Here is a 27,662-nt window from a genome sequence, read left to right on the forward strand (position 1 = left end):
CATCAAAATGTTCTCTGTGTCTACTGAGTCTGTTTCTGTTCTGCTTCTTTATTTTGTTTTTTAGATTCAATTGCTGATAGATATGTATTTATTGCCATTTTATTGTTCATTTTTTTAATCTATTTTTTCCTTTTTCTCCTTAAAGACGACCCTGAACATTTCTTGTAATACTGGTGTGATAGTGATGAACTCCTTTTTAGTTTTTTGTCTGGGAAGCTTTTCATATGTCCTTTGATTCTAAATGACAGCTTTTCTGGGTAAAATAATCTTGGTTATAGGTCCTTGCTTTTCATCACTTTGAATGTGTCTTGCCATTTTGTTCTGGCCTGCAAAATATCTGTTGAGAAATCAGCTGACAATCTTATGGGAGCTCCCTTGTAGGTAACTAACTGCTTTTCTCTTACTACTTTTAAATTCTTTGTCTTTAACTTTCTGCATTTTAATTACAGCATGTCTTGGTGTAAGCCTCTTTGGGTTCATCTTGTTTGGGGCTCTCTGTGCTTCCTGGACTTGTATGTCTATTTCCTTCACCAAGTTAGGTAAGTTTTCTGTTATTTTTTCAAATAGGTTTTCAATTTCTTGCTCTCTCTCCTCTCCTTCCAGTACTCCCATGATGCAAATGTTGATATGCTTGAAGTTGTCCCAGAGGCTCCTTTCACTATCCTCATTTTTTTTGGATTCTTTTTTTTTCTTTTTTGCTGTTCTGATTGGGTGGTTTTTGCTTTCTTGTATTACATATAACTGTTTTGTTTCTAATTTTCATCTACTCTATTGTTGATTCCCTGTAAATTATTCATTTCAATTAGTGCTTCCTAAATTTCTGACTGGTTCTTTTTCTATGGTTTCTATGTCCTTTCTTATGCTATTGAAGTTCTAAGTTCATCTACTCTTTTCCTAAGTTCATTAAACATTTTTATAGTTAGTGTTTTGAACTCTGCATCTAGTTCATTGCTTGTTTCCATTTCGTTTCCTTCTTTTTCTGGAGTTTTCTTCTGTTCTTTGTCCTGTTTTGGGACATGTTTACTTGTCTCCTCATTTTGGGAACCTCATTGTGTTTGTTTCTGTGTATTAGATAGAGATGCTGTCTCCTGGGCTTGGTAGAGTGGCATAATATAGTGGGTGTCCTGTGTGGTCCAGTGGCACAGACTTCCAGTTTACCGAAGCTGGGCACTCTAGGTGCATCTCTGTTCACTGCCCCCATGAGGGCTGTGTACACCCTCCTGTTGTAGGTGAGCCTTGATTTCTGTTGGCGCATCAATGGGAGGGATTTACTTCCAGGCCTATCACATGCAATGATTGGCTGCGATCACTGTGGAGAATCAGCTGTGTGCAGAAGCAATCCCACAGAGTAGGACTTGCTTCAACAGGGCTCTGGTGCCTCCTGAATCTGACCCTTGATTGTGTTACTTGTGGAGACGGTTGGGGTGGTGCTTTAATATGGTCTGAAACTGTCTACCAAGCTCGTAGGCTCTGGGGCCTCCTGGGAGGTTCAGAAAAAGGTCAGACTTCACCTGGATTCTACCCAGGACCACTCAGCATGAGCTACAAAGTGATCTGCAGATAGCTGCTAGTTGTACTAGGCTTGGAGGTGCCCAGGAGAGGAACACGCTGTGAACAAAGGCCGGCTGCTGTTAATGCTTGGCCTGGAGCCACTAAGTGGGAGGTACGGGGCATGCTGATTCCAGATGCTGCTTATTTGAGTTTTTAGGAAAATCTGAAGCATGAGTCAAGACAGGGCATTCGTGTGGAAAAGCCACTGGAAGCAGATTGGGTGAGCCTGAAGGTTGGTGGGATACATTTTCAGGAAATCATCAAGACCTGTGGACTCTATATTAGCTATATACTAACTGTACTTCTGGCCCTAGGAATAAAGCATAAGAAACCTCTGCTGGGAATACTTAGTGTAAACAACATTCTCAATTGGCTTTACTATTTGCTGCCCAGATGATCTATATTTTATTTATATATGTGTATATATATTTATGTATATACACATATGTATATTACATATAGATTATATATATAAAGTTATTTTCAGTAATCATGTAGGTGACAGCTCTGATACTGTTTTCTGAATGTTTTATATATAATGTAGGATAAAAAAGTCAGGTATGTGTATATACACACACACAGAAGGACAGGGAGAGGGAGGAGGATGGGAAGAGAAAGGGAAGGGAGACAGAAAAGGAGGGAGGGAGAGAGTGAGGAGGGGAGAGGAAGAGAGGGAGAGAGGGGGAAAGAAAGATAAATTTCCTAGCTTTGTCCATGGAAGATATCTAAAAACAATGACCAAACCAGAAGCAATAAGAATTCCTACCATCCAGACTGTGGTGCCAAAATATCATTTTCCACTCACAGAAATCAAAACTTAACAGAGAAATGACTAATTCCAGGTCTGAAATTGATTAAACCTTAAGAATTATCAATAATCAAGAAATATAGAAGACAAGGGAAAATGTTAAATTACATCATGGGAAAGCAATCAACAAAATCCCAATGAAGACAGCTACGAGACAAATGATCTGATTTCTTCAACAAATACAGAGTGGTGGGGAGACACAAAGAGATGGAGGGGGACCCTACAGATCAAAAGAAACCTAAAATACATTCCAAGGCAAGGTTAAACTATATGTTTATGGAAACATATGTGAATGATAAAACTGCAAAAGAATAAGGAGGTGATTACCATAGAATTCATGACAGTGTAGACAGATTTCTGGTCAAGATGGCAGCATAGGTAAACACAACTCCCTGCACAACCTCACCAAAATTACACCACCTCCCTGCACAACCTCACCAAAATTACAACTAAATTATAGAACCACCATCTCTCAGAACTGTCAGAAATCAAGTTGAATAGAAGTCTGACAACTACAAAATTAAAGAAATCAATCCATCCAGATGGATAGGAGGGGTGGAAATGAAGAAAGGACTGGTCCCACATCCACATGTGGTGGAGAAAATATTCAGGAGAGATATCTTGGGAGGGAGGAGTCCCAGCCACACACCAGGCTCCCTAAACCAGGGTTCCAATGTCAGGAAGATAAGGCCCTATAACTTCTGGCTGCAAAAACCATCAGGGATTGAGTCGTTGGAAGAAACTTCTGGACTCCCAAGGAGTTCCTTTAAACCCACACACAGACATACTGAGACTCACTCCCTCTGAGCTCTAGCACCTGGGTAGCAGCTTCAAGGGCACCAGTGGCATGTGGGGAGGAACTGAAGTGTCAGACATCAGGGTGAGAGCTGGGAAACAGCTTTCTCCCAGACAGAAAGGCAGACAGAGACCACTGCCCCTTTTCTGAGCCATCTCCAAACAGGGCCACAGAGCCAGCACGTGGTGCCATATCTTAGACTCCATCAACCTGGCTAACACTGCTTGTCCTGCCCTGGAAACCCCCTGAGACTCTGTCTCACCCTATGACAGATGTTAAAAGTGGCTTTTCCATATGAATGGCTGATATTGGCTCATGCTTGACAACTTACTAAATCCCTTCAAACAAGCAACAGCTGGCCTATGTGAGCCCCAAACCCCCTGCTTCTTGCTAACTGGCCCCAGGCATGGCACTAGCAGCAGCCAGTCTAGATTCACAGCTTGGCTTCACCTGGGAATCTCCAAGCCGAGCACAAGTAGCAGCCATCTCAGATTGCTTTATATAACAGGCACAGTGGACCCAGAGAAAATACAGGTTGAGGCTGACCTTGGCCTGCACGACACAGGAAAGCTCAGAGCCTGCACACCCAGAGGACAGCTATAGACCACGTTGGAGAACCACCATCCTGTCCATGCAAAGCTGATCCTCCATAGATGGTGGAGGTTAGTGACCAGGGGTCACAGTCTATCCTTGCAGCTGACTGGCCTGGGTAACTTCCTCCCATTGACCTGCCAACAGCAACCAAGTTTTAGCCAGAAGAGGAGGGTGTGCTCAACCCAGACAAAAGGCACGCTTCAAGTTCCCAGCCTGGATGATAGGGGAAACTGTGCCAATGGATGGCACAGGGCACCTATTACATTAGGCTACTGAGACACGGAGTCATAGCAGCTCTACCTAATATATAGAAACAGACATGGGAAGGCTGCCAAAGTGAGGAGACAAAGAAACATGGCCCAAATAAAAGAACAGATCAAAACTCCAGAAAAAGAACTAAACAAAATGGAGATAAGCAACCTATCAGATGCAGAGTTCAAAACACTGTTTATAAGGATGCTCAAGGAACTTAGTGAGGACCTCAGCAGCATAAAAAAGACCACTCAGAAACAAAGGATACACTAATTGAAATAACGAACAATTTACAGGGAAACAACAGTAGAGTGGATAAAGCCAAGAGCCAAATCAATGATTTGGAACATAAGTAAGCAAAAAACAACCATGCCGAACAAGAAGAAAAAAAAAGAATTCCGAAAACCAAGGCTAATGTAAGCAGCCTCTGGGACAACTTCAAGCATTCCAATATTTGCGTCATAGGGGTGCCAGAAGGAGAAGAGAAATTGGAACTCTATTTGAAAAAATAATGAAAGAAAACTTTGCTTATTTGGTGAAGGAAATAGACTTGCAAGTCCAGGAAGCAGAGTTCCAAACAAGATGATTGCAAAGAGGCCCACTCCAAGAGACATAATTAAATGACCAAAGGTTAAAGATAAAGAGAGAATCTTAAAAGCAGCAAGAGAAAAGAAGTTAGTTACCTACAGGGGAATTCCTATAAGACTGTTAGCTGATTTCTCAAAAGAAACTTTGCAAGCTAGAGGGGGTCGGCAAGAAATACTCAAAGTCATCAAAAGCAGGAATCTACAGCCAAGATTGCTCTACCCTGCAGATATCACTTGAATTGGAAGGCTGATAAAGAGCTTCCCAGACAAGGAAAAACAAAAGGAGTTCATCATCACCAAACCATTATTATATGAAATGTTAGAGGGACTTACTTAAGAAAAAGATGACCAAAACTATGAACAATAAAATAGCAATAAATATAAATCTATCAAAAATTAAATCTAAAAAACAAAGCAAATGAGAACAGAGACAGATCATGGATCAGAGAGCCTCTTCATGGTTGCCAGATGGGAGGGGGCTGTGGGGGAGTGGGTGAAGAGGTGAGGGGATTAAGAATTACAAATAGGTAGTTACAGACTAGCCATGGGGATATAAAGTACAGATAGGAAATGGAGTAGCCAAAGAACTGATATGCATGACCCTTGGACATGAACAATGGTGTGGGGATTGCCTGAGGGAATGGCAGGTGCCGGATGGACAGGGGCAAAGAGGGAAAATTAGGACAACTGTAATAGCATACTCAATAAAATATAATTTTAAAAAGATTACAAAGAAAAAATTCATGACAGTGTTATTCTTGGGGGAAGAGAAAGGAGGTGATGGATTGCTTCTGGGGTGGCTAGTATGTTTCTGTTGCTTTATTTTATAACAATTTTTGGTTATACATTAGTTTTATGTTGTTTTCTGAGTCTGTGTTATTTGAATATCTTTAAAAACAAAAACACAACTTACAAACAGTAGAGAAAACTCAGAAAATAAAGGACATTATTATAACCTTTTGGAAAAATACTTCTCTCATCCTTCTTTTATGTATATATTTTACATACACAAATATATCTACAATTACCCGGGTCAGACTGTCTCGCCATACCACACCCGTGCCTTGGCCTAGTTAACCAGACTTTCTGGTTTAAGATCTAGACCACTACTATCAGGTCTAACCAGTAGCCCTGATCCCAGGTCTAAAACAGTCTTCCCATTTTGGCACTGGATTACTCCCACATGGCTTCCTGGACTCTGAAAAGAAGTACACTCGCCACTCTGCCAACACTCTAATTAACTACAGACCTTCAGTGTCCAACTCTCCTAGTCCCAGGTTCACTCCCCATTTCCAGCTGGCTGCCACTACAACTTAGCACTGAAAGTGTGTTTAGATTCAGAAATATCTGTGCCGGCGCCTTTGCTCTGCCTCTTCCTGGCTGTGTTACCTCTCAAGGAAATTAACCTGAGGCTCAAATGCCTTCCTGTCAGCTAACCCAATTGGCTGAGAACATTTGAGCCTCTCCTTCGACATTCTGACATTTATCTGATCTCTCAGCCACCCATAACACACATCACAGGCCTCAGAGATGCCACATCTGAGGCTGTCCAACCCAGTGTGGGTCTGTGCTTTGCTTGCTCAGCTCTGTCCAATCCCTTGGATAATACCAGAATGCTTGACTTTGTGAATCTTAGAAAAACAAAAAGAACCAATATAGCTATTAATACAGAATACACTTTATTTTTTCAGTTGTACTTAGAAACGAGCTCAAAAGGTATGTTTCCATTTTAATGGCCTACATGGTGATACCCACCTTGGCTGGGGTCTATAACAAGAAGCATTATAGAGTTGAGCAGTAGCCATTCTCTATGTTCTATGTGAAAAAACATTGTGTGCTTTGGAAATACACAGAAGAAGACAGGTACTTTGCTCCCAGAAACTTCAAAACTTCCCTGAGGGAGATGGATGTCAGTACTAATTAGAGTAAAGTAGAATGAACTGTTAAATACTTTCAGCTCCATGCTATGACTAAAATGGAAGATGCAATAAATTTTTATACTAAAAATAACTAGCATTGTATATGATTCATTTATATATTCTTCCTAACATCCTCGTGTACTTCTCTATGCCCACTTTATAGACAGGAGACTGAGGCACTGAACAGTGAAGTGACCTCAGGATGCAATACTAGCAAGCAGCAAAAGTGGAAATAGATCTTGGTAAGAGATACTCAGAGCCTCTGTACTTTCCACCAGACACACTATTCTCTAATTTTCCCCGGCACTAACAGTGCCTCTGTGGAAATGGATACTGTTAATGTACATGGAACCGGTCAGTTGAATCTCATGCTGAAGAAGGGAAAGTCTATCTGCTCCGACTCTTCCAGGTCAAATCCAGAAGACAAACCCAGATAGATATCAAGGTCAGATAAGCAGCAAAGGTCTGAAAACCCCAAGAAACATTCCAGTATGCCTTGGCCCTTGGCCAGTGGGGAAGGACGGTGGACTTCAGACAGTACTCTCAGCTCTTGGCTGGTATTAGCAGCAGCAGCTCTTGAGTGCTGAGAGGGGGAAGGAAGCTCCATTTAATATTTAAAGTTGTTTTTAAGAATTACATAATGCAATAATGATAAGAAAATTAATGTAATGAAAAGACCACTAAAACCACCACTTGAAATTTCTAAAACACAGAAACACAAAATGTTTTACAAAGATGAAAATATACTCTGCTTTTTTACTTTTCTCACTAAACATGTTCTGAACATGTTTCTAAATCAAATCCCACAGGAGACTGCATTTTTGCTCAGTGGCACCTGACAAAGAAGCATGGAGCTGTAGGTTCTCTGGCCATCAAAGAACTGCCAGCAGTGACTGGCCAACAAGAATCGAAGCCTAGGTGTCAATTCCAGCTGTAAGATCACAGGTCCTGGCAAAGGCAAAATACATATAAAGAGAAAAAGTATTTCAATGGTACAGAGAATAAGGGGATTTAGAGGAGTTTGCAGGCTATGAAAGAAGGGAAGGGAGAAGAAAAAAAAGTTTTAAGAAATAATATGGGTATGAACTACCTCCCTTATAAATAATTTTTAAAGACATAAGTAATGACTGGAATTGCATTTTAATTTCTTTTGGTTGTTGGATTTGGAGTTTATATATAAACATTTGAAGAGTCACCACAAGAAATCCCTGAACAAATCCTTACTCATTTTTATATGTTTACTTGTGGTTTGCTGAGCTTCTTGGATCTGTGGATTGAAGTATTTCATCAATTTGGAAAGTTCTTGGACATTATCAACTCAAATTTCCTGCCCTATTTTCTCTCTACTCTCTTTCTGTGACTCCAAATATACTATGTTAGATCATTTGACATTGTTTGACAGACACTGGATGCTCTTTACCACCCCCCTTGCTTTCTCTTTGTCCTTCAGTTTAGAAATTTTCTATTGACCTATCTTCAAGTTCACTGAACTTTTCTTCATTGCTATTTAGCTTGCTACTAAGCCAATCTACTAGTCTTCACTTTTCATATAGTATTTTCAGTTTCTTGCTTTTCCATGTGTTTCTATTTATAGTTTTCAGATCTCTTATGAAATTCCTCATTTCTATGCATGTTGTCTTTTCTTCCATACTCTTTGGCATTTTTGTAAGTTATTTAAATCCATTGGTTAATTTCAACATCTGGGTCTATTTATCTGCTTCTATTGACGATTTCTTTTCTTGACCACAGATCAAATTTTCTTGCTTCATGTTTTATAGTTTTTTAATCATATGCTACACATTTGGTATGAAAGCACAGTCAAAACTGAGGTAAATACTATTTACCTCTAGGAAAGGGCAGACACTTTTAGTCCACTAGAGTAAGGATCTAAGCCATTTGATATGCAATTGACCTGAATCTAGGTCTTATTGTGTTTGTAGTTTGATTTTGTTTATCACTAAATTAAAATATTTTGAGGGTAGGTATGAACTTCAGTAGAGACTTTGCTCAGAGCACTGGCAAGATTCTGGAAATCTCTGTGTTTTATAGCTGAGCCACAAGCTTTGTGAATCACGGACTATCTATCCCTGCTTTCCAAGCTGGCTACCAGTTTTTTGGGTTGCTAAGGAGTTCTCTTAGCTCTCCAGTCCCCTTGGCTCTACATAAGGGGTTCCTTCTCTATCTTGCTGCCTGACCCCTACCTTGAGAGGGCAGCTACTTATACTTTGTTAATACTTGCAATGCCTCCGAAGTGTTGCTCTCCACTCTTGCTCTAATCCAGGTGATTGTTCAGAGTGTCAGGTTCCCTAGGGGCAATGGTTTTCAGCTTTCCTGCCTGGTCCCTAGCCTTTGGTGACTCCCCTGAGCACTTGTAAAAAGCTATGGGATCAAGTCGAGGGGTAGGTGCTGACTCACCCCACATAGCTCTTTTAAAGGTCAGCTGACTTCTACTTATTCCTGAGTGTGGTGGATTCCTCTTCCTTCTGCTGCTCCACCAGAAATTAGAAAAGCATTCTATGAAGGGCCCTACCTTTTCTGGAACTGAGTTCTTTTAGCTTTCTCAGAATCTTCAGCTCACTAATGGTTTTAATTTTAAACAATTATTTTGTTACTTATTCAGACTGTTTTGGTTCTTAGGGTGACAGCAATTTCTTTTGACTTTCTATTTCCCTAAATGGGAGTGGAAAACTGTGGTCATTTTTATTTCTTATTTTGCAAATAGCCAATTCCTGCTGTCCCCCAGCTCTCATTGTTGTATTTTTCTTATTGATTTGTAATAGCTCTCTATAATGTAGTGGGTGTAAATGGGCTCAGCCACATCTTGGTCCAAGACATATCATCTTATTTTATTATTTATAAGTAAAATTAAATTTGGCTCTGAGCCTTCAGTCTTCCAGACAGATAAGAAGTATACTACTAGATACTAAAAGGGTCCATTTCTTCCATTTCTTCAGGATATCACCTAAGAATACCAAGCTCAAGGGAAGCCAGAAAGCCAAGAAAGGGCTTAATATTCAGTCCATGGTGGTTGTCACTATTGCAATTGAAGATGTTGCAATTAAAGATGTTCTCCTCTGTGGTCCCTTTCCACTGACTCCAGAGATGCTTGCACTGTTCTCAGAACTATAACACTTTATCTAGGCTCCACGTGTGACCTAGACATGGGTCTCAGACACTTCCAGAAACTCCTAAACTACTTAACTCTCTTCTTTATCTGTGGTTAAACATTACCACTTTTTAGAAATTTTTTTTATTTATTGATTTGAAGGGGAGGGGGGAGAGATAAAGAAAGAGAGAGAAACATCAATTTGTTGTTCCACCCATTTATGTCTTCACTGGTTGATTCTTGTATATACCCTGACCAAGGATCAAACCCACAATCTTGGCCTAACAGGATGATGCTCTCACCAACTGATCTACCCAGTCAGGGCCTCTTTATCATTCTTATTACACAATTAATGTAATTTTTTGCAATTTTCACTTTCTTCCATAATTGGGCTAGGTGTTTGTTGATGATCAGGTCTTTTCAAAAGAACAGAAAGTTCAGGCTTTATTTTTCTGCTATATTTCTATTATACTAGAAATATTTAAACAGAATGTTAAAATTTTATCAAATGCCTTTTTGGCATGTATGGAGTCATAAATGGCTCCATAAAGAAAACTGAATACAGTGATTACACTAATAGATTTCCTGATGTTAAATACTAAACCCTTAACAGGCCCTATTTCATCAACATGCTTTTAAATTGACACTAGGTTCTGTTGGCTAATATTTTACTTAAAATACAGGCATAAATATTTGTGAGACTGGTGTATAGTTTTCTTTTGGGGGAGGGGCTTGATATTACAGCTAATTTCATTGAAAGGCTACAAGTTGTTGTTTCCATGTATCTCTACCCATGACCACTGAGAGACACTAGTGAGCTGTTTAACCGAAGTACTATTTCTTAGTTTTGTTTGTTTTTCCTCATTGCAAGTTGCTCTTCCCACCCTAAATATTTCCTTCAAAGTTCAAATGAAAAATTTATGCCTGACTCTCTAATCCAGGAGTTGGCAAGTTATGGCCTGTGGGCAGGTCACATATTTTTATAAATAAAGTTTCCTTGTAACACAGACACACCCATTTGTTTAAACATTGTCTGCAGCTGCTCTCAGGGCACATGAAGCCTAAAACATTATTATCTAGTCTCTTAGAGAAAAAGTTTGCTGACCTGTTCTTTAATCCTTGATTCCTTTAAACCATACCCCATATTTTTTTAATCTTTTCATGGCAGAGAATGAGTGCAAAAAGAAACCCTCTGTATTGTTTTTCTAAAGTCCAGCCCAACAGAAAGAATGTCTTTAGATGAAAACCTAAACCTTGGCAGCCTTGGTCTCACCTCAGGTGAGGTTTCCTCATTGTGGAAGAGGCAGTATCACTTTTCTAGGTCCCCTTCTACCTTCATGGAATTCAAAAATCAGAGAAGAAACTGCTCAATTCTTTGACTAAACTAAATATATCCTGCATTTCTTCAAGTTAAATAGAGTAAGTAGATAAGTGAGCTGGTTGTAATATTTCTAAGTAAAATAGTTTGGCTCCTTACTTCTGAAAGCAAACTCTCCAGAGACACAGGATCCATCTTACTGTAGACATTCCACAGATTCAAACTCACATCCTGCAACTGCAACAAAAAGGCAAAAATTAAAATGAGAGTCACTATCATTAGGACAATCTGAATTATTTTCTGACATTCAGAAATGACCATCTTGGTGAAAACTCAGTGATTAGAATAACAAATGAAATTTCTATCAATTACAGTGGAGCCTATACAAATTAATAAATGCTGTCCCATTCAAGCAAACTATCTTTTCAGAAACTTTAGTACATTTTTTAAATATCTTCAATGATGGACATACAAATATTTATAAACATACATACATATGCACATACATATACTTTTTTGCCTGTTTAAAATAAAATTTTAATTAAAATAATACATGCTCATGATTTTAAAAAATATCAAATAGTACTAAAGTCTTGTAATAAAAAATTTATTCCCCTACTCCTACTTTTCACAAACCTCCGCTATTCTCACTCCTCAAGGGCAACCACTTAAAAGTTTTTTAAGATTTTCTTCTGGTAAGTACCTCCATACTTTTTTATAACATATTACTATTTCTTGATTTATCAGTTTAGAAATTCAACACTGACTTACGGCAAAGATACAGCTCTTCTACAGCCATAACCATTCCCACACTTTTTCTCTACACACACAGAGACACACCTACATCATCTAATACTATAATACGATTTTTGGTTGTACCTGTAATTATTATTTATAATATTAAGACCATCTATATCTTATTTATTGCAAACCAAGTATATACTAATGGTACCATTTGCTTTTTTAAACAAAATTTGTTTGTCCTAAAGCTATCAACAGCTTCACTTTTTTCACTTGTTTAATTAAAAAAATGTATCAACCCTAAAGTTCAATTTGGGTCTTTTAAATTTTTTTCCTGTCTTTAACATGTTCAGTCTCCCAACTTTTTGAACATATGAAATACAGCTGGAATAACTGTTTTAATGTTCTTGCCTGCCACTTCTAATATTTCTGTCAATTCTAGGTCAATTTTGCCTGACTGATTGATTACCTCATTCCTAGTCACGTTTTCCTGCTTCTTTGTAAACTTTATAATCTTTGGATGCCAGACATTGTGAATTTTACCTTGTTGGGTGCTGGGTATTTTTGTATTCCTATAAATATTCTTGAGCTTTCTACTGCAATGCAGTTTAATTACTTGCGAACAGTTTGTTCCTTTCAAGTCTTTTCTTTCCAGAAGGTGGAGAGCACTGCTCAGTGTAGGGCCGATTTTTACCATTACCAAGGTAAAACCCTCCTGAGGACTCTACCCAGTGCCCTGTGAATTATGTGTTCAGTCTAACCGGTGGGACTAGGCACTCCCAGCTCTCACCATGCATCAGGCGCTATTCTTGAACACGTTCATATGTCCCCGTCCACCTTTGGTGGTTACCTCATACGTGAATGCAGTGATCAATAATCCGCTGAATACGTGGAATCAGCTGATAGTCTTATGGGAACTCCTTTGTAGGTTAACTGCCTCCTTGTCTCTTGCTGCTTTTAAGATTCACTCCTTATCCTTAATCTTGAGTAATGTAATTATGATGTGCCTTGGTGTGTGCTTCCTTGGGTCCAACTTCTTTGGGACTCTCTGAGCTTCCTGGATCTCCTGGAAGTCTATTTCCTTGGCCAGGTTGGGGAAGTTTTGCCTCATTATTTTTTCAAGTAAGTTTTCAATTTCTTTCTCTCCCTCTTCACCTTCTGGCACCCTTATGATTCGGACACGGGAACATTAAAAGTTTTCCCAGAGGTTCTTAAGCCCTGCCTCATTTTTTTTGAATTCTTGTTTCTTCACTCTGTTCTGGTTGAATGTTTCTCTCTTCCTTCTTCTCCATATCATTGTTTTATGTGTCAGTTTCCTTCCCTTTACAGGTGGTTCCCTGTACATTTTTCTTTATTTCACTTGGCATAGCCTTTGCTTTCCCCTCCATTTTGCGACCATAGTCAAGCCAATCAGTGAGCATCCAGATTACCAGTTTTGAACTGTGCATCTCATAGGCTGGCTATTTGTTCACCACTTAGTTCTATTTTTGGAGCTTTGATCTGTTCTTTCATTTGGGCCATATTTCTTTGTCTCAGTGCGCCTGTTTTGTTGGGAGGGGAAGAACCTTAGGTATTTGCCAGGGCGGGGCAATCCAGATCACTGCATTGTGAGCTTGTTTGGGGGAGGGGTCCGAGAAGGAACAATGCCGCTGGCTAAGCTTTTTGCCAGCTTTCAGTCACTTCCCCTGCTACCCACAAGCAAATTGGGCCCTTCTAGTGCTGATTCCCCATGGGTGGGTTTGTGTACATTCCAGGACCCCATCAGTCTCTCCAACGAACTCTCTCGCGTGAGGCTGGGAGTTTCTCCTGCCACAACACCCACAGGTTTTTACCTCCAGATGTTTGAGGCTTTCTTTTCCTGCACTGGAACCCTGGATTGCTCCCCAGCTGTTCCTCACGGTTTATCCACTTGCAAATGTGGGACCGCCCAGTCTGCCAGCCACCGCCTTGCCACGTGACCTCTCTGTCTCAGTTGCCCGTCTCCCCCACCTCCTACCCATCTGGATGAATGGTTCTTCTTTAGCTCCTTGGTTGTCAGACTGCCATACAGTTCATTTTTCTGGCACTTCTGGTTATTTTTTGTTTTTAAATTTGTTGCCCTTCTTTCGGCTGTGCAAGGAGGCAAAGTACATCTATCTACCTCACCGTCTTGGCCAGAAGTCCTCCTCTTTCTTCTCTATTACTCTAGCTTCCTTGGTCTCACCGGACTCTCAACTCGGTAAGTACACTGGGATCCACCTGGGTGCCTCCTTCCTCTGACAAGGCCTGGAAATTTCCTCAAACTGGTAAGCTAGGGCAATCATAGGATTCACTTTGTTCATTTCTATCCTTCAGGGAATCACTATTCCTCATTGCCTCATGTGAAGTATTTTGAAACCACTGCTTCTCACATTTTGTTTGGTGTGTTTGGTTTTTTGTTGTTTGTTGTACTTGGGGGAGGAGGAAAATCCAGTTCCTACTGTCTTAATGTAGGTAATTTTTTTTCTTTTCTTACTGGAAGTATTTTATGGCATTCTTTTGTCTTTAGTGTTCAAAAAAGGCATAGATAGATCTAAATTTTTTCCTCCCATACATGGTTGCTAAGTGATTTAATTTAAAAGCATTTATTTCTCTTTTTCACTGGAAATGTCTGTTCTTTTTAAAAAGTTTTCCTCTCTTCTGATATCTCTGTTTTAGCTTTCAGGAACTTACACTCGGTTGGATATCAGACTTCATGGATCAGTCCTCCGTGTCTTAACTTTTTTCTCCTGTCTTCTATCTCCTTGATTTTATTATTCTATGTTGTAGAGACTTCTCTAACTTTGCCTTCCAACTCTTCTATTGATTTTATCAATTATAATTTCCCAGAGCTATTTTCCTTACATTCATTTATCACAACATAATACTTGTTCTATGGTTGCCAAAAATCTTACATTTCTCTGGGCATCCTATGAAGAGTTTGTGTCTTAAGTTTTCCTGTATATATTAAATTATCTTTGGGTCTTATTCAATCAGTCCTTCTTTTTTCAATTGTGACTTTTTTCTTTTAAGTTACAGGTATTTAATCAAACATCTCGTGATCTTTGGTGGCCTGCTTATATTTTCAAATGGTAAGGCTGACTAGAAGCTTTATGCTTTCAACAGAATTTGTCAACTACCAGGAAGTTTTTTGGGGGGAGAGCAGACAGGCAGGAGGCTGTTACTCCAGGATCGCTATCCAGTTATATTCTAAATGTCAAAATGTGGATGGAGGGCTTTCCTCTGAGGCAATAAAAGCTACACTAGCCAATGAGTTCTATTTTTTTTGTCTTATTTTTCAATTTCTTTAGAGAACCCCTACCCACTCACCTCTGTTCCTCATTTTTCCTAGGGTGGAGGAGGCAGGTGGTAAATGCCTGGCTGCCTGTCGCTTGGGGGACAGTGTATATGTGTTGGGGAGGAGGCACAGACTATTGTGTAACAACTTTTAATCAATCCCTTTGTTTTCAATACCACCAATTTCCATTCTTTATTCCCCCATTTCATCTTTTTCCTTCTTACTGATTTAATCTATTTGGCCCCTTCCTCTATATTCTGAAACAGCTTTTCAAGTATGTTAACTGATTATATTTTTGTGAGGTACTAGGTTGATCTCTCTTTTTAAATTCAAATTTTAACTCTAATAATGAATTTTGAGACTTAATACAATCTTTCCTTGTATGTCATCCATCTCCCTTTTTAATTTGCTTGCTCTACCTACCATATCTCATTTCTCTTTTTACAAACTCCATTCTTTAAAAACACAAAAGAGATATTTTCCTCAATTTTTATTGTATTTCTTGAAGAAATCTTTTTAAAAAACATGCTGATCTCTCCCTGCATCTGATATGCCATGGTCTCTTTCTTATATTTGTTGAATCTTTTCATAAGTCTTATTCTACCTTTCAATACAAAGATCTCGTGTTTGCCCCTAAAAAAGGTGAATGAATGCATGCTCTATGGTTACTCTCGTTATTCAGAAGTCTCCTATTAGAATCCTCCCTTTGGGGAGCTAGTCGATGTAAATTTATATTACCAGGTCACAGTTCCAGCAGCTAGAGAAGAAGAAGAAAGAAGCTGGAAGTGGGGAAAGCCCTAGCAGAGGAACTTCCCGGTACTGCTTCCCAGGAAGAGTTCTCTATATCCACAACTCAGTTTGGTCCAGCCTAAGTACCAAGTAAATGCTATATGAGTCTGGGCTTCCTGTTTCATTCTGGTTATCTACCACATCAGGGACAAAACACCCTCTGAATTAATAACTTCCTTCTGGGTATGGCCATGCAATAAAGTAGAAGTTTAAAAAAATTAAATTACAAATAACTGTAGTTCTCCTTCTCTTAGTCTTCAAAGGAGGCCAGAACCTTCATATTAGGCCTTTGATAGGTGAATCAGAGTGCAGTAGAGAATGGACTGGCACAGCTTATCAGAAGGCCAAACTGCTCCATATCTTAAAGGACTAGGAAGGATAGGGTAAGGAAGAGAACTGAAAGTGGGAGGTCATAGTGGGGAATGAGGTCAAGCAAAGAAAAATATTTGAGAGAATGAAAATTAGCGGCTACAGAGAAGAAAAGGATCTGAGAAACGGATCTTGAGATCTTTTTCTACCTTCCCTTCCCCTCCTGTCCCACCTGCCCTGCCCTTCCTATAAAACTGGTGCTATTTCCTCCTCATTGCATATCCCACCCCCTAAAACCACTACCCTATGGTGAAGATCTACACTGCCTTGTAACAGTTTTTTGGAAGGGGGTTTTATTCCTTTGGGTTGTGACTTCATGGTGTGATGTATCTTAAGGCAGGAGCCGGAGGGCGGCCTCACTTGGGTTGCATGAATCATGCAACCTCCTAGTGTGCTGCTTTCTGGTGCTAATCCAGCAGCCGCCCTGGGGTTAGGAGCACAGGTGCTGAAGCAGGACTCTCTGCGTTGGAGCCCAGCCCTGCCACTCACTGACTAATAGCTCTGTGACTTTGGGAAGCTCATTTAACCTCTTTGTAAAATGCAGATTGTAAGAGTACCTACCTCAGAGTTTTTCTGTAAAAATTAAAAGTCAATTCACATGAAGTGCTTAGGGCAGTGCCTGGCATATAGGAGGCACTCTATAAATGCCCAGTTTATATAATTAACAATAAGTATTATTATTGCTAAAGATGTTAAACTGCCTCTCTCTTATCTCCAATGGCCTGCCTCCATTCCAGCCCCTACTCTTCTAAGTTAGAGAGCATAACTTCCTATGGGGACAGGTCCCGCAGCCTGCTGATGCTCTGCGCTAGCAATCAGTGTAAGAATACTGTGGCTGTGGAGCAGAAGAGCGGAGTTCAGTGGTATGCTTCTCCTCAGCACTTCCCTACAGCCCAGGCTCCTCCACGCTACAGAGCTTGCCAGGCAAGCCTCCATTCATTTCCTAGGGACGCTGCTACTTCTCAGGAGGAGGGCAGGAATTAGCTGTGGGCCTTGCTTCCAAGGTCCCACTTACTCTATCCTTAATCATCTTTTACCTTGCTCCATGCCTTTGGGAGGTCACTGACAGCTTTTCAGGGTATTATAATGATGCACACCCACACTGTGGACCCTTCATAAAACCAGGTATACTGCTTTTCATACCTACCTCATATTTCATGGTAAAAAATCCATCCCCGCCAATGCCCTCAAGTGCAAAGGCCTGTACAATTGGCCATTTCTCCACTACAAACATATCAAATATCTGCAAGTGACCTAGAGGAATCAAATACAACAACATGTATCAAATACCACCCTGGATATAACAGTCTAAACCTGATCTAATGTGGTCAGACAGGCACCATTTCTCACCACAGCCTCATCTAGCAAAATAAAATTGAAACAGATAAAATGGCTAGATACTAACACTAGAAATAAAAGTGACAGTCAAGGAAAATTCAAACCATAAACAAGTTACATAAATTCAGATTTCTCTATAATACAATCTCACAGTCTGGTTTTGTAAATAAATAAAAAAATAGTGGCCTATTACATCTGACTTGCATCAGTTAGTGGATATAATTATTAACAGACCCAAACTTGGCTCCTCTCCCTTAAGAAACATATCTGAACAACTTCCTCAAGGGAAAATTACCAAATCAAAAATTTTCCTTTCTTATAACAGCATCTTCAATGTGCAAGGGTATTTTTTTTTTCAAATAAGGTGTAAGCACTGTTAAACTTGTTGATTTTTTCCTATATTTTTACCCATAACTTTTGAGCCTTACTGACAGCATGTTTTCAACAGCTACCCAATTACTATTTCTTATTACCAAGAAGCCTCACATCTACACTCTACGCACACTGAGGGGTACAGACTAGATGGCAATTGTGGTAAATGCCTTATCGGTTCTTCTATCTGACTGTAGGTGGCCTGCTTTGTAGCTGCAGAAACTTCAGTTATGAATACAAGCTGGTATAGGAAAGTTCCCACATCCCTTTCTGCTTCAGTCTTTGACTCAGTGAAAACAGATCAATAGGTTTCCCAGCTGAATGCCTCCAATGAAACGAGAAGGTAGGGCCATGTTATTCACATACCATCCAAACAAGGTTAAAATGCTCACGCCACTCACTCACCTTGGGAGCTATAAGGAATGCCAATTCTGCTACAGTCTCGAACCATGTCTACAAAGCTGGCAATTTTAAATTCTTCTGCAGCTTCCTCATCTTCATACTAAAAAGGGGAAATGAAAAGGAAAACCAGGTTTGACAAGACATCGTGGAAAGTTCCATATTTTCTCTGCATTTTATCAGTTACCCTAAATAACATTCATAAAAGACTGCACCCAGGATGGTGTTTGCAATGCCAACATTTTACATTTGCCGGCCAGAAACACTGTCATTCCTGCATCTCATACCACACACAAATCACCTCAAAATGGACCACATACCTAAACGCAAGAGAGAGAGAGAAAACTTGCCTTCAAAAATCCCACAAACGCTCACATGGAAAGAAGGGTTCTTGACCTACATCAGGTCACGTTTTCCATGAAATCCTAAATCTCAAATCCCAATTTGATTCCCAGCCAAACCGTTGAAATAGCCCAAATGAAATACAGATACCAAGAAATCCAAACACAGAAATGTCACAAAGCTTATCCAGTTCTCCTGGAGCAGTACATAGGCACGAGTCCCCTGAGAGAGAGTGTGCAGGCTGGTGACGAAGCAGGACAGGAAGACACATTCACAAGCCCATACTAGGTCTCGATTTGAACAGTCCCTTCCATCTCCTTCAGGTATATAATTTATCCAAAAGGTAGCCACATAATGAAATGTGAGAATTTCCACTTAAACAAATAACCTTTTTTGTGTAACCACATTCTGCAATTTGATTTTTTTTAGGGGATTCCTATTCCAGATCAACATTTTCCTGGAAGAATATTATTAGAGTGTCTCTAAGTGCCTGTTCTATCTATTCTCCTCACCTCATTTTCGGTCATGCAGTGGAAATGCAGATTTCTCCAATGTGCCACACAGGGTAAGAGATGGCGATAGTTTACAGGATTACAGTAGAGATGGACACTGTCTGATTTAATCAATATAATTACATCTGTAAGAAAACCAAAATTAAAACACAAGATTGTCAAAAGCATTTTCTTTAGACGTTTTCTGCCCACACAGTAAAACCATTAAAACTACCTCAGAGACGATGTAACAAAACTCTAAACAGAAAATTCTTTAATTCAGCAATGTGTTCCAAAATGACTGAAGAACACTCAAGGGTGGAGAGCAAGGACTGCCCCGTCCCCATGTGATGCTCCCACCACTGTGGCCCTCCAGTGATGGCGATGCAGGCACAGGGTAAGTAAAAAGAACAGCCTTCAGACTCTTTTGCAAAGTGGAACACAGTCAAATCTGCGGTACCAAACTCAGCTGTATATTTCACTGCAGAGATAAATTCCAAATGGAGACGCCACAGCCTGAAGCAAGTGAGGCAGGAAAACAGCACCAAACACAGGCAGTGACTAGTTCTACAGACATCAGTGTCTAAAGCTGCTGCCTGCTGGCTCGTCTGACTCCAGGGACACTGTCTATTGGCTCTGGGAAGGGTGACTGTGTACAGGGGTGAACTCTGTACACAGGAAAGGCTGGGAGGAAGGAAGTACAGGCAGGTTGACGGGGCTTCTATAAATAGATCAGTAGCTCACAAATTTAAGGAGTAAGCATCTATGGGCAGTCAAATAAATAAAGCAACCCCAAGAATGCAAATAAACTTAGATAAACGAAAAGGAGAGCCATGGAATAGGGCAGGACTATTAAAGAAGTTTCAATAGTGAGAAAGAAAACAGTCATGCCTCCAGAAGAAAAACAGGAAATCCATTCCATGGCTCCTCAGAAAGCAGAACCATTAACAAGATGACTCCAGGGAAGCTGCTGGAGGAGGCGGCTGAGGCAGAGGGTTTAGGGCAACACCAACATGGTAATACATTGCAACAGACTATCATCTACAAAAACATAAGCCTGATGCATACTGACCACAGCTGACCACACAGCTGGGCAGCCTCTTGAAATAAAGCTCCATGATGGTGACTTTTTAAGCCACTCTGAGCTACACACCTGGTCAGACCCAAGGTGTTCTAGGGAGCACAGTATGGAGCAGCTGCGCCACTGACTCTCAGGTTCGCCCTGGAGTCCAAAGGTGGCCAGGGATAGAAAAGGGACCCCCTTTCATCCTCTGGTTTTCCTCACAGAGGCCCTCTAAAAGAGCCCTGCCCTGAATCACATGTAGATCATCTGCTGAGCAGTGAAGATTTTGATGTCACTCAGAATGCCTGAGGCTTCCTGTGCAGCATATGTTCTAATGTGTAACATACTGCAAAGAATTCAATAAAAGAAATATTGTGATAACTACTAAACCTAATTAAGCATTCTCAGGATTTCTTAGAACTGATGTCATCACGATGAAGAATGTTGAACAGAGTACACAGTCGGGTAAAAGAAGCAAGCATAAGAGAATTGGATAAAGATATAAACTACTTTCAAAGTTTCTTCTTAAAATGAATCCTTCCTGTTGGCCTCTTTTCCTCTCATATGATTAGAGACTGAAATGTAGAAGCATAAACCTGGTGATCTCAGCTTTCCAACTAAGACTTGAATTTAAAAATATGAACTTATTAATTTTGAAGACAAGGCTCTGACTGTGCCAAGTGACAGAATAGACAAAGTGCAAAAAAAAAAGGCAGGCACACCCTAGAGGATTTAAACTACTTCCTTAATTTCAGTACCACAATGTCCTTAGCAACCTTGGCTGCAGTGAAAGGTGTGGCTGGTACAAGCATCTATCTTTTTATAACTCTCTAAAAAGGTGCCAAAATGAATTCTTTCCAACCAGTAGATGCCGTACAGTGTACAGAAACATTTTTTAGACTCGAAATCTGAAATTAAATTTGAATTGAAAAAACTTAATGAAAGAAATAATCTCCGCCTCTTTCTGTACTTCCGAATAAGAAAGAAATCTTCCCTCAATCCCTAAGGATAGATAGTATTAACAACTTTACTACAGAAGAATTTTCACATACACTAGACCAGGGTTTCTCAACCTTGGAACTACTGACAGTTTGGACCAGATAATTTCTTTGTGGTGGGGGGCTGTCCTGTGCCTTGTCAGGAGTTTAGCAGCATCCCTGGCCTCTACCCACTCTGCCCAGTTATGACAATCAAAAATGTCTTCAACTATTGGCAAATATCCCCTAGAGACTAAAACTAACCCCAGTTGAGAACCACTGTACTAGATCCACACAGCAAGATTATATCAGCCTCAGATGTTTGCTCTCAAGCGTTCCCCAGCTGCGTCACAAGAGCTTTCTGTCTCTTGTCCAATTTGATTCCTCTATTCCTGTGTCTCCTGACCCATCTGGCAGACAAGTCATGATTCTAAGTATGTGATATCAGAGACAGCTCCTGGGCATCAGCCACAGCAACATCAACACAGGGTAAGTGTCTCAGAGCTGAGGAAAGGCAAATGTAAGCAGAAAGCTTTCATTGTAGTCATGGGCATTGCCATGAATTAAAGTCACACAGGAAACAATTCCCAAAGACAGAGCAGCACAAAGAGTCTTTGTTCCTAAGCTGAAGATCCACATGAAGTCTTCCTTGCAGGAGTATCCTGCAGGCTCATCCTTTACTCACAGCTGAAAGTGGTTTCACAGGACAATGCACATAATCTGAACCTCCCCAGCGTGTAGAGGCAGTAGGCGATTCTGAGGAGAATCAGTACCTTGTCAACAATATACAAAACTAAACACTGATGTTTACTTTTTTCTCTAAAGCTGATTTACACAACATATTCTGAAAACTACTTGTTGCTAGTCTCTTATCATCCAGCAAGTGACCCACAAGAGCACAGTACTTGATATACCAGCAAAGAAGAAATGTTTTCTTTATTAATAAGAAAGTAAAAATTTATTGGGGCTTCAGGCTATTTTAAATTTGATCATGTTTTTCCATAAAAAAAAGCATGAACTAAGGATCTGAAGAAATAAATCACGTATTACTTTCACAGAGTTTACCAAAATATACTTACCATCTAGAACTTCTTCAGAAAACCCCGTTTTCTCAAAATCACTGGTATTCTGGTTGTACAAACCAAAGAGAAGATAATTTGCCAGTTCTCTGCAGCCTTCATTGTACCTGCTATCGATTCCTGCAAGGCAAAGAAGGCTCTGATCAGCTGTACTACACCATGGGGAGCAAACGAGCCCAAAGAGTTTGCCCCTGCTCAACAAATCCCAGATGGTTATGTAAAAGGTGACAGCTTCGGCCAGTTTTGTACCAGAAACCAAACTAAGCAACTGTCTGTGAAAGAAGCAGACCTCGGTATCAAATACCCTCTCTTGGATTCAGGAGACAGTCAAATAGCACAGACTATTGAAACTGTTAATTGCCAAAAATGCAATTCTTGAGGACAGAAGTAATCAGAAAACATCATCCAAGTTCTGTCATGGCTGGTTAAAGGTTTTGAAATATTTTCAGTTGGGATAGGAATTGGTGTTAGGAAAATAATCACTTCTCAAAAAGACCCTAACTAAGACATCTGGGGTCAAATAAAGGAGGATTAAAGTGGTTTGAAACAAGAAGAGGACAAGTGACTAGAACCACACACACCCATCATTTCGCAAACATTTATCAGGCCCAAGGCACTGTGCAGGATGCTGGAGTGTGTCCTGGGCCTACAAACGGCCCTCATGAAACTTGCAGTCCAGTGGGGCTGGGTCAGAAAAAAATAAAAAGGAAATGAAATAATACTGCCTTCACAATTGCCTTTCAATGCCACAGACACATATACTCCCTGGTTCCTGGGTATCTATAGCTCTGGGCTAGAGGGACATCTTAAGGGCAGGGGGCAGCTGTCTATGTGAGACTAAGAGGAAGGAGGTGGGGCAGAAAGACCTGAAGAACAGAAATACGCTGGAGCCTGGGGAAAAAGGACTGCCAATGGTCATTCAGACCAGTGAAAAGTAATCGTCATTCAGACCAGAAAGACCCAGGGACTGCCTGTGTCAGGGGACTTACAATATGGGAGGACTCCCTTCTAGGCCGAGATCAAAGCAGCACAGCCCGGTTCTTTCCCATCCAATACTTCAGTGAAGGGAGGGGTAAGAAAGAATCAAAAGCAGGAATGGCCTGGCCTACATAACACCAAAGGTTGAAAGGGCAGGCCTAGTCTTAGCCTGTCCTCTTCTAAGGGTTCCAGCTACATAAATTGCCACATAAATTGCTAACATTAAACTGACTATAAAATTAAAGGCAAAAGAAACTATATGTAAGCACTGTGCTCTACTTGATCAAGTTGATTCCCACAGAGGCATTATGGGTAACAAATCTGATACTACTACACATGTATACTGGAATTAAACAAGTAAATGGATGGTAGATGATGGTGCCTCACTTCTCACTCGTGGAATGCGAGTTTATAGATAAGCAAGAGGAGGAGGCTAGAATGATCCATGCGGTAATAGGTTAGAGCTGAAGGCATTAATATGAATTCATGTTTAACTTAATATAGATACAAATGCTTACATAACATTTACAGATATGTGCATATACACAGCAATTAATGTACACACATATATATCCTTATTCTGCCAGCTGATATGGGGCCTAGACACAATGACACCCCAGCAGCAATAAGCACACTCAGTGTCCAGATCTTGGTTTCCAATTCTATTGTCCATTAAAGAAACCAGGGTTCCTTAGAGAAATGGCTGATTTTAGGACTGGTACAGGAAATATGCACAATAAGTCTGGTGCATCTTATAGTGCCAGAAAGTACAAAAATGCTAAACAAACAAAAAAACTTTGGTGGGGGTGTATCAAACGGAGGAACATACATATGAGCCAATTAAAAGAGCCCCAAATGGCCAAAGCTGGAACAATTTGAAATAGTAGTGGATTATAACTCAATGTACAGGGTGTGGGCAAAAGTAGGTTTACACTTGTTCATGTGGAAAATGATACAATAATAAATAATAATTAAAAATAAACTGTTTCGCATACTCACAACTGTAAACCTACTTTCCCCCTGACCTGAGATTTTTAACTCAAACTATAAAATAAATATCCATGAGTCCAACACTGATACAAATGATTGAATAAATAAATAAATGAAGAAACAAATCTCTGATGCAGAAGAATTTCACTTAACTTAGGTAGACGCTCCTCTCCTAAAGGTGACAGAGCATATCTCCCAACTCCTTAAGAGTGGGCTGAATAGTGACTTCCGTCCAAAGAGAACAGTATGAAAGGACAGGTGGGGAGAATATTTCACAGTGCAGAACCTGAAACACTATCTTAGCCAGCTGACCAAGGTCATTATAAACAGTGAAAAGTCACATTGATAGTATGTATCCTTGATATCACATGATGAAAATGGCATGTCACTTCACTGGTCTTCTACCCCAAAACTCCTAACCCCAGTCTCATCATGAGAAATATAAGAGCCCCAAGAGAGGAACATGCTACAAAACACCTGATTAGCACTCCCGAAAACTGTCAAGGTCATCAACAACAAGGAGAGTCTGAGAAACTGTCACAGTCAGTAGGAGCCTGGGAAGACATGGCAACTAATCTAGCATGGTATCTTGAATGGGATCCTGGAACGGAAAAAGAACTTTAGGTAAAAACTAAGGAAATGTGAAGGAAGTATGGATTTTAGTTAATAATAATGTATTAACATTGATTCATTACTTGTGACAAATGTACCTTACTAATCTAAGATGCTAATAATATGGAAAGTTGGGCGAGGGGTACATGGGAACTCTGTGCTATCTTTGCAATTGCTAGAGTTCCAAATGGCCAAAGCTGGAACAATTTCAAGTAGCAGTGGGTTATTAACTAAAATAAAACTGTTCTAAAACTGTTTAAATAAAAAGACTGACCATGCCAATTGTTGGTTAGGGATACAAGAAATGGAACTCTCATGAACTGCTAGTAAGAACATAAAATGGCACAGGCACTTTGTATAAAAATGTTTACAGCAGTTTTATTTGTAATAGGCAAACACAAACAATAGAAACCCAATACCCAGCAACAGTTGAATGGGTAAACAAACTGGTATATACATACAATAAAATACTAATCACCAATAAAAAGAAATGAACTACTACATGATACATGCTACAATATGGATGAATCTCAAAATAAACGTGTCAAGTGAAAGAAGTCAGATAAAAAGGGTACATACTGTATGATCCCATTTATATAACTCAAGGAAGTACAAATGAATGTATAGTGACAGATAGCACATCAATAGTTGTCTGGGAGTGGGGAAGGGGCAGAATAGAGAACTTACAAAGGGGCACAAGAAAACATGGAGATAATTGATACGTACCTACCTTGACTGTGTGGTAGTTTCACACACTTGTCAAAGCTTATCACATTGTAACATTAAATATGTGAAGTTTACTATACATCAATTATTGTGCCGTAAAGCTGTTTTTAGAAAGGTTAGCAGAAAATCAGTTAGAACATTTCCTACACCACAACAACTAAAAGACAAATGCTAAAGTGGAGGTGAGTTGAGTCAGAGTTGCTCTGTAGGGTATTCCAAGGGTTAGGAAGCTAGATTCAGCCAATCGATCATCAATAAGATATTAGGACAATTGTAATTACACAGAAAAGAAGAATCTACTAAATCGCAGAGGCTGTTTAAGAATATACAAGTCTGCTCTCTGATTTCTTGCTTCTGCTTCACCTAAAATTCTGTCATGAAGTTTTATTAACTTTTTATCTCCATCTTCACACCCAACCTCAAACACATTAATTTCCGCAACATTGGAGTGTTCTATATCTACACAGTCAATCTGATATTTAAAAAAACTCCAAGATAATATGGTTAAGTGAAAATTTTAAAAATCAGGTTAACAACGACATGCATAAAATGTTCCCATTTGTGTTAACAAAACAAAAAAAAAGAGATACAGTGGACAATGTTATCTCTGGGGAGTGGGACTGGGTATCTGAGATGGTTAGGAAGTTCTGTTCATTGTTACTCATGTATTGCCTTCATTTTTAAATTGTACGCACTGCTCCCTTGTAAGGTCGCTGTGAGAAGAAATGAGGTAATATGTACGGAGAAGTGCCAGCTCTGTGGCAGGAGCTCCCTATCTTACTGATATCTCACACAACCTCACTGAAACAGCAACCAATTTCAGGGGAACAAGAGCAGGTGTTGCGTGGGGAAAGCATTAACCCACAGCTTATCTCACAATGATACTATTATCAATATCTTCCTGTGAACAGAAGTCAAGTTGCCCGAGCCCCGAGTCCCACCTTGTTAAAAACACTCACCTAGGATGCAGAGGATCCCGTCGGGTCGAGACTTGCTGCTCTGGGTCAGGATGCTCTGAACCTGGCGGAGTCGGCTGCAGCTGCAACAAGAACAGAAATCAGCTCCCTGAGAGCCAGCACATGAAGGCATGAGGAGGAATGACTGCTAGGGATGGGAACTGGTCCTTGTCTGGTTTTGATATCAGAACCACGAAATGAATTGGAAAGTGATCCCTTCTCTTCTATTTTCCAGAAGTGATTATGCAGAACTGTACAGAAGAATAAGTATGAACTGCTGATTACAAACTGGATAGCCAGTGGCTCTCTGGCTCAGCATAGGATGGAATCAAAGACCCTTTCATGGTCAATACTGGACAATCCTGGGACTCAGCAGCCTAGCAGGAAAGACCTTCAATGACTTCTTATTTTTAAGGATGATCAAAGAGTGTCCACACTGATTTGTCCTAACTGCGGTCATACCATTCAAAAACAAAAACAAGAAAACAGATAAAAAACAAACAAACAAAAAAACCAACCCCAAAACTGGTCTAAGGACCTAAACGAGGCCCTGATTTGCCATCACAACTCGGCCCACACAGATATCAGCACGGGGTACTTGCTCCATTTTGTTGTAGATCTATTATTCGTTTGGCCTTAGGAATATCCCCCTCCTCCTAAATAAAGAATAAGGAAAGGCATCCCCAGACATTCATATCACTTCTAAGGACTCCATGCTCTTCATACCAACCCTTTCTCCTTCCCAGCAGCCCAAGAGAGAGACGCTCAATTTCCTGCTCAAGACTGATCCTTCTACTTGGTCTCCTCCAGTTACCTCGAGGTCCAGGATCTATCTCTACTATTCAATTTGCAGCATTCCTACAATTAATTTTTTCCCTTTAGTCAATATATTTCCAACCCTACCACATCAATATTAACTAAGGTTTTCTGTAAGCCAACTATACTAACTGTTCCATCCTTGACAATCACACTTCATCCCCAACCCTCACTGAATCTACTCTGGTACCCTGCCCTACGCACACCCAAGCAACAATACTTCCAGGCATTATTTCCCTTCCCTGGATTCATTTTCTCCCTTGGATTCTTTTTGATATTGCCACTCCATGACTTAGTGATCATTATCACTATCTTCCCTCAAGAGCTTCACAATCTTTCATCTAATACCAAAACCAAGACAAAGACAGCACCAAACAAAAAACAAAAACTGCCAAAAA

General features: G+C 40.1%; 1 protein-coding gene across 1 annotated transcript in view; it reads right to left on the reverse strand.

Moving 5' to 3' along the window:
• Positions 1–27,662, reverse strand: part of DNAAF9 (dynein axonemal assembly factor 9) — a 120,556-nt gene that overhangs the window by 77,776 nt on the left and 15,118 nt on the right. Inside the window, exons 2-7 of the mRNA XM_054573974.1 lie at positions 26,452–26,531; positions 22,187–22,306; positions 19,089–19,213; positions 18,241–18,337; positions 17,273–17,379; positions 11,091–11,168 (exon numbers count right to left, since the gene is read on the reverse strand). Coding sequence (XP_054429949.1) covers positions 11,091–11,168; positions 17,273–17,379; positions 18,241–18,337; positions 19,089–19,213; positions 22,187–22,306; positions 26,452–26,531 — 607 coding nt within the window. The remainder of the gene's footprint in view (positions 1–11,090; positions 11,169–17,272; positions 17,380–18,240; positions 18,338–19,088; positions 19,214–22,186; positions 22,307–26,451; positions 26,532–27,662) is intronic.

The sequence above is a fragment of the Pteronotus mesoamericanus genome, unplaced genomic scaffold, assembly GCF_021234165.1.
Source record: "Pteronotus mesoamericanus isolate MK-2021 breed Mesoamerican mustached bat unplaced genomic scaffold, CSHL_Meso_final contig_25, whole genome shotgun sequence".
Lineage (NCBI taxonomy): Eukaryota > Metazoa > Chordata > Mammalia > Chiroptera > Mormoopidae > Pteronotus > Pteronotus mesoamericanus.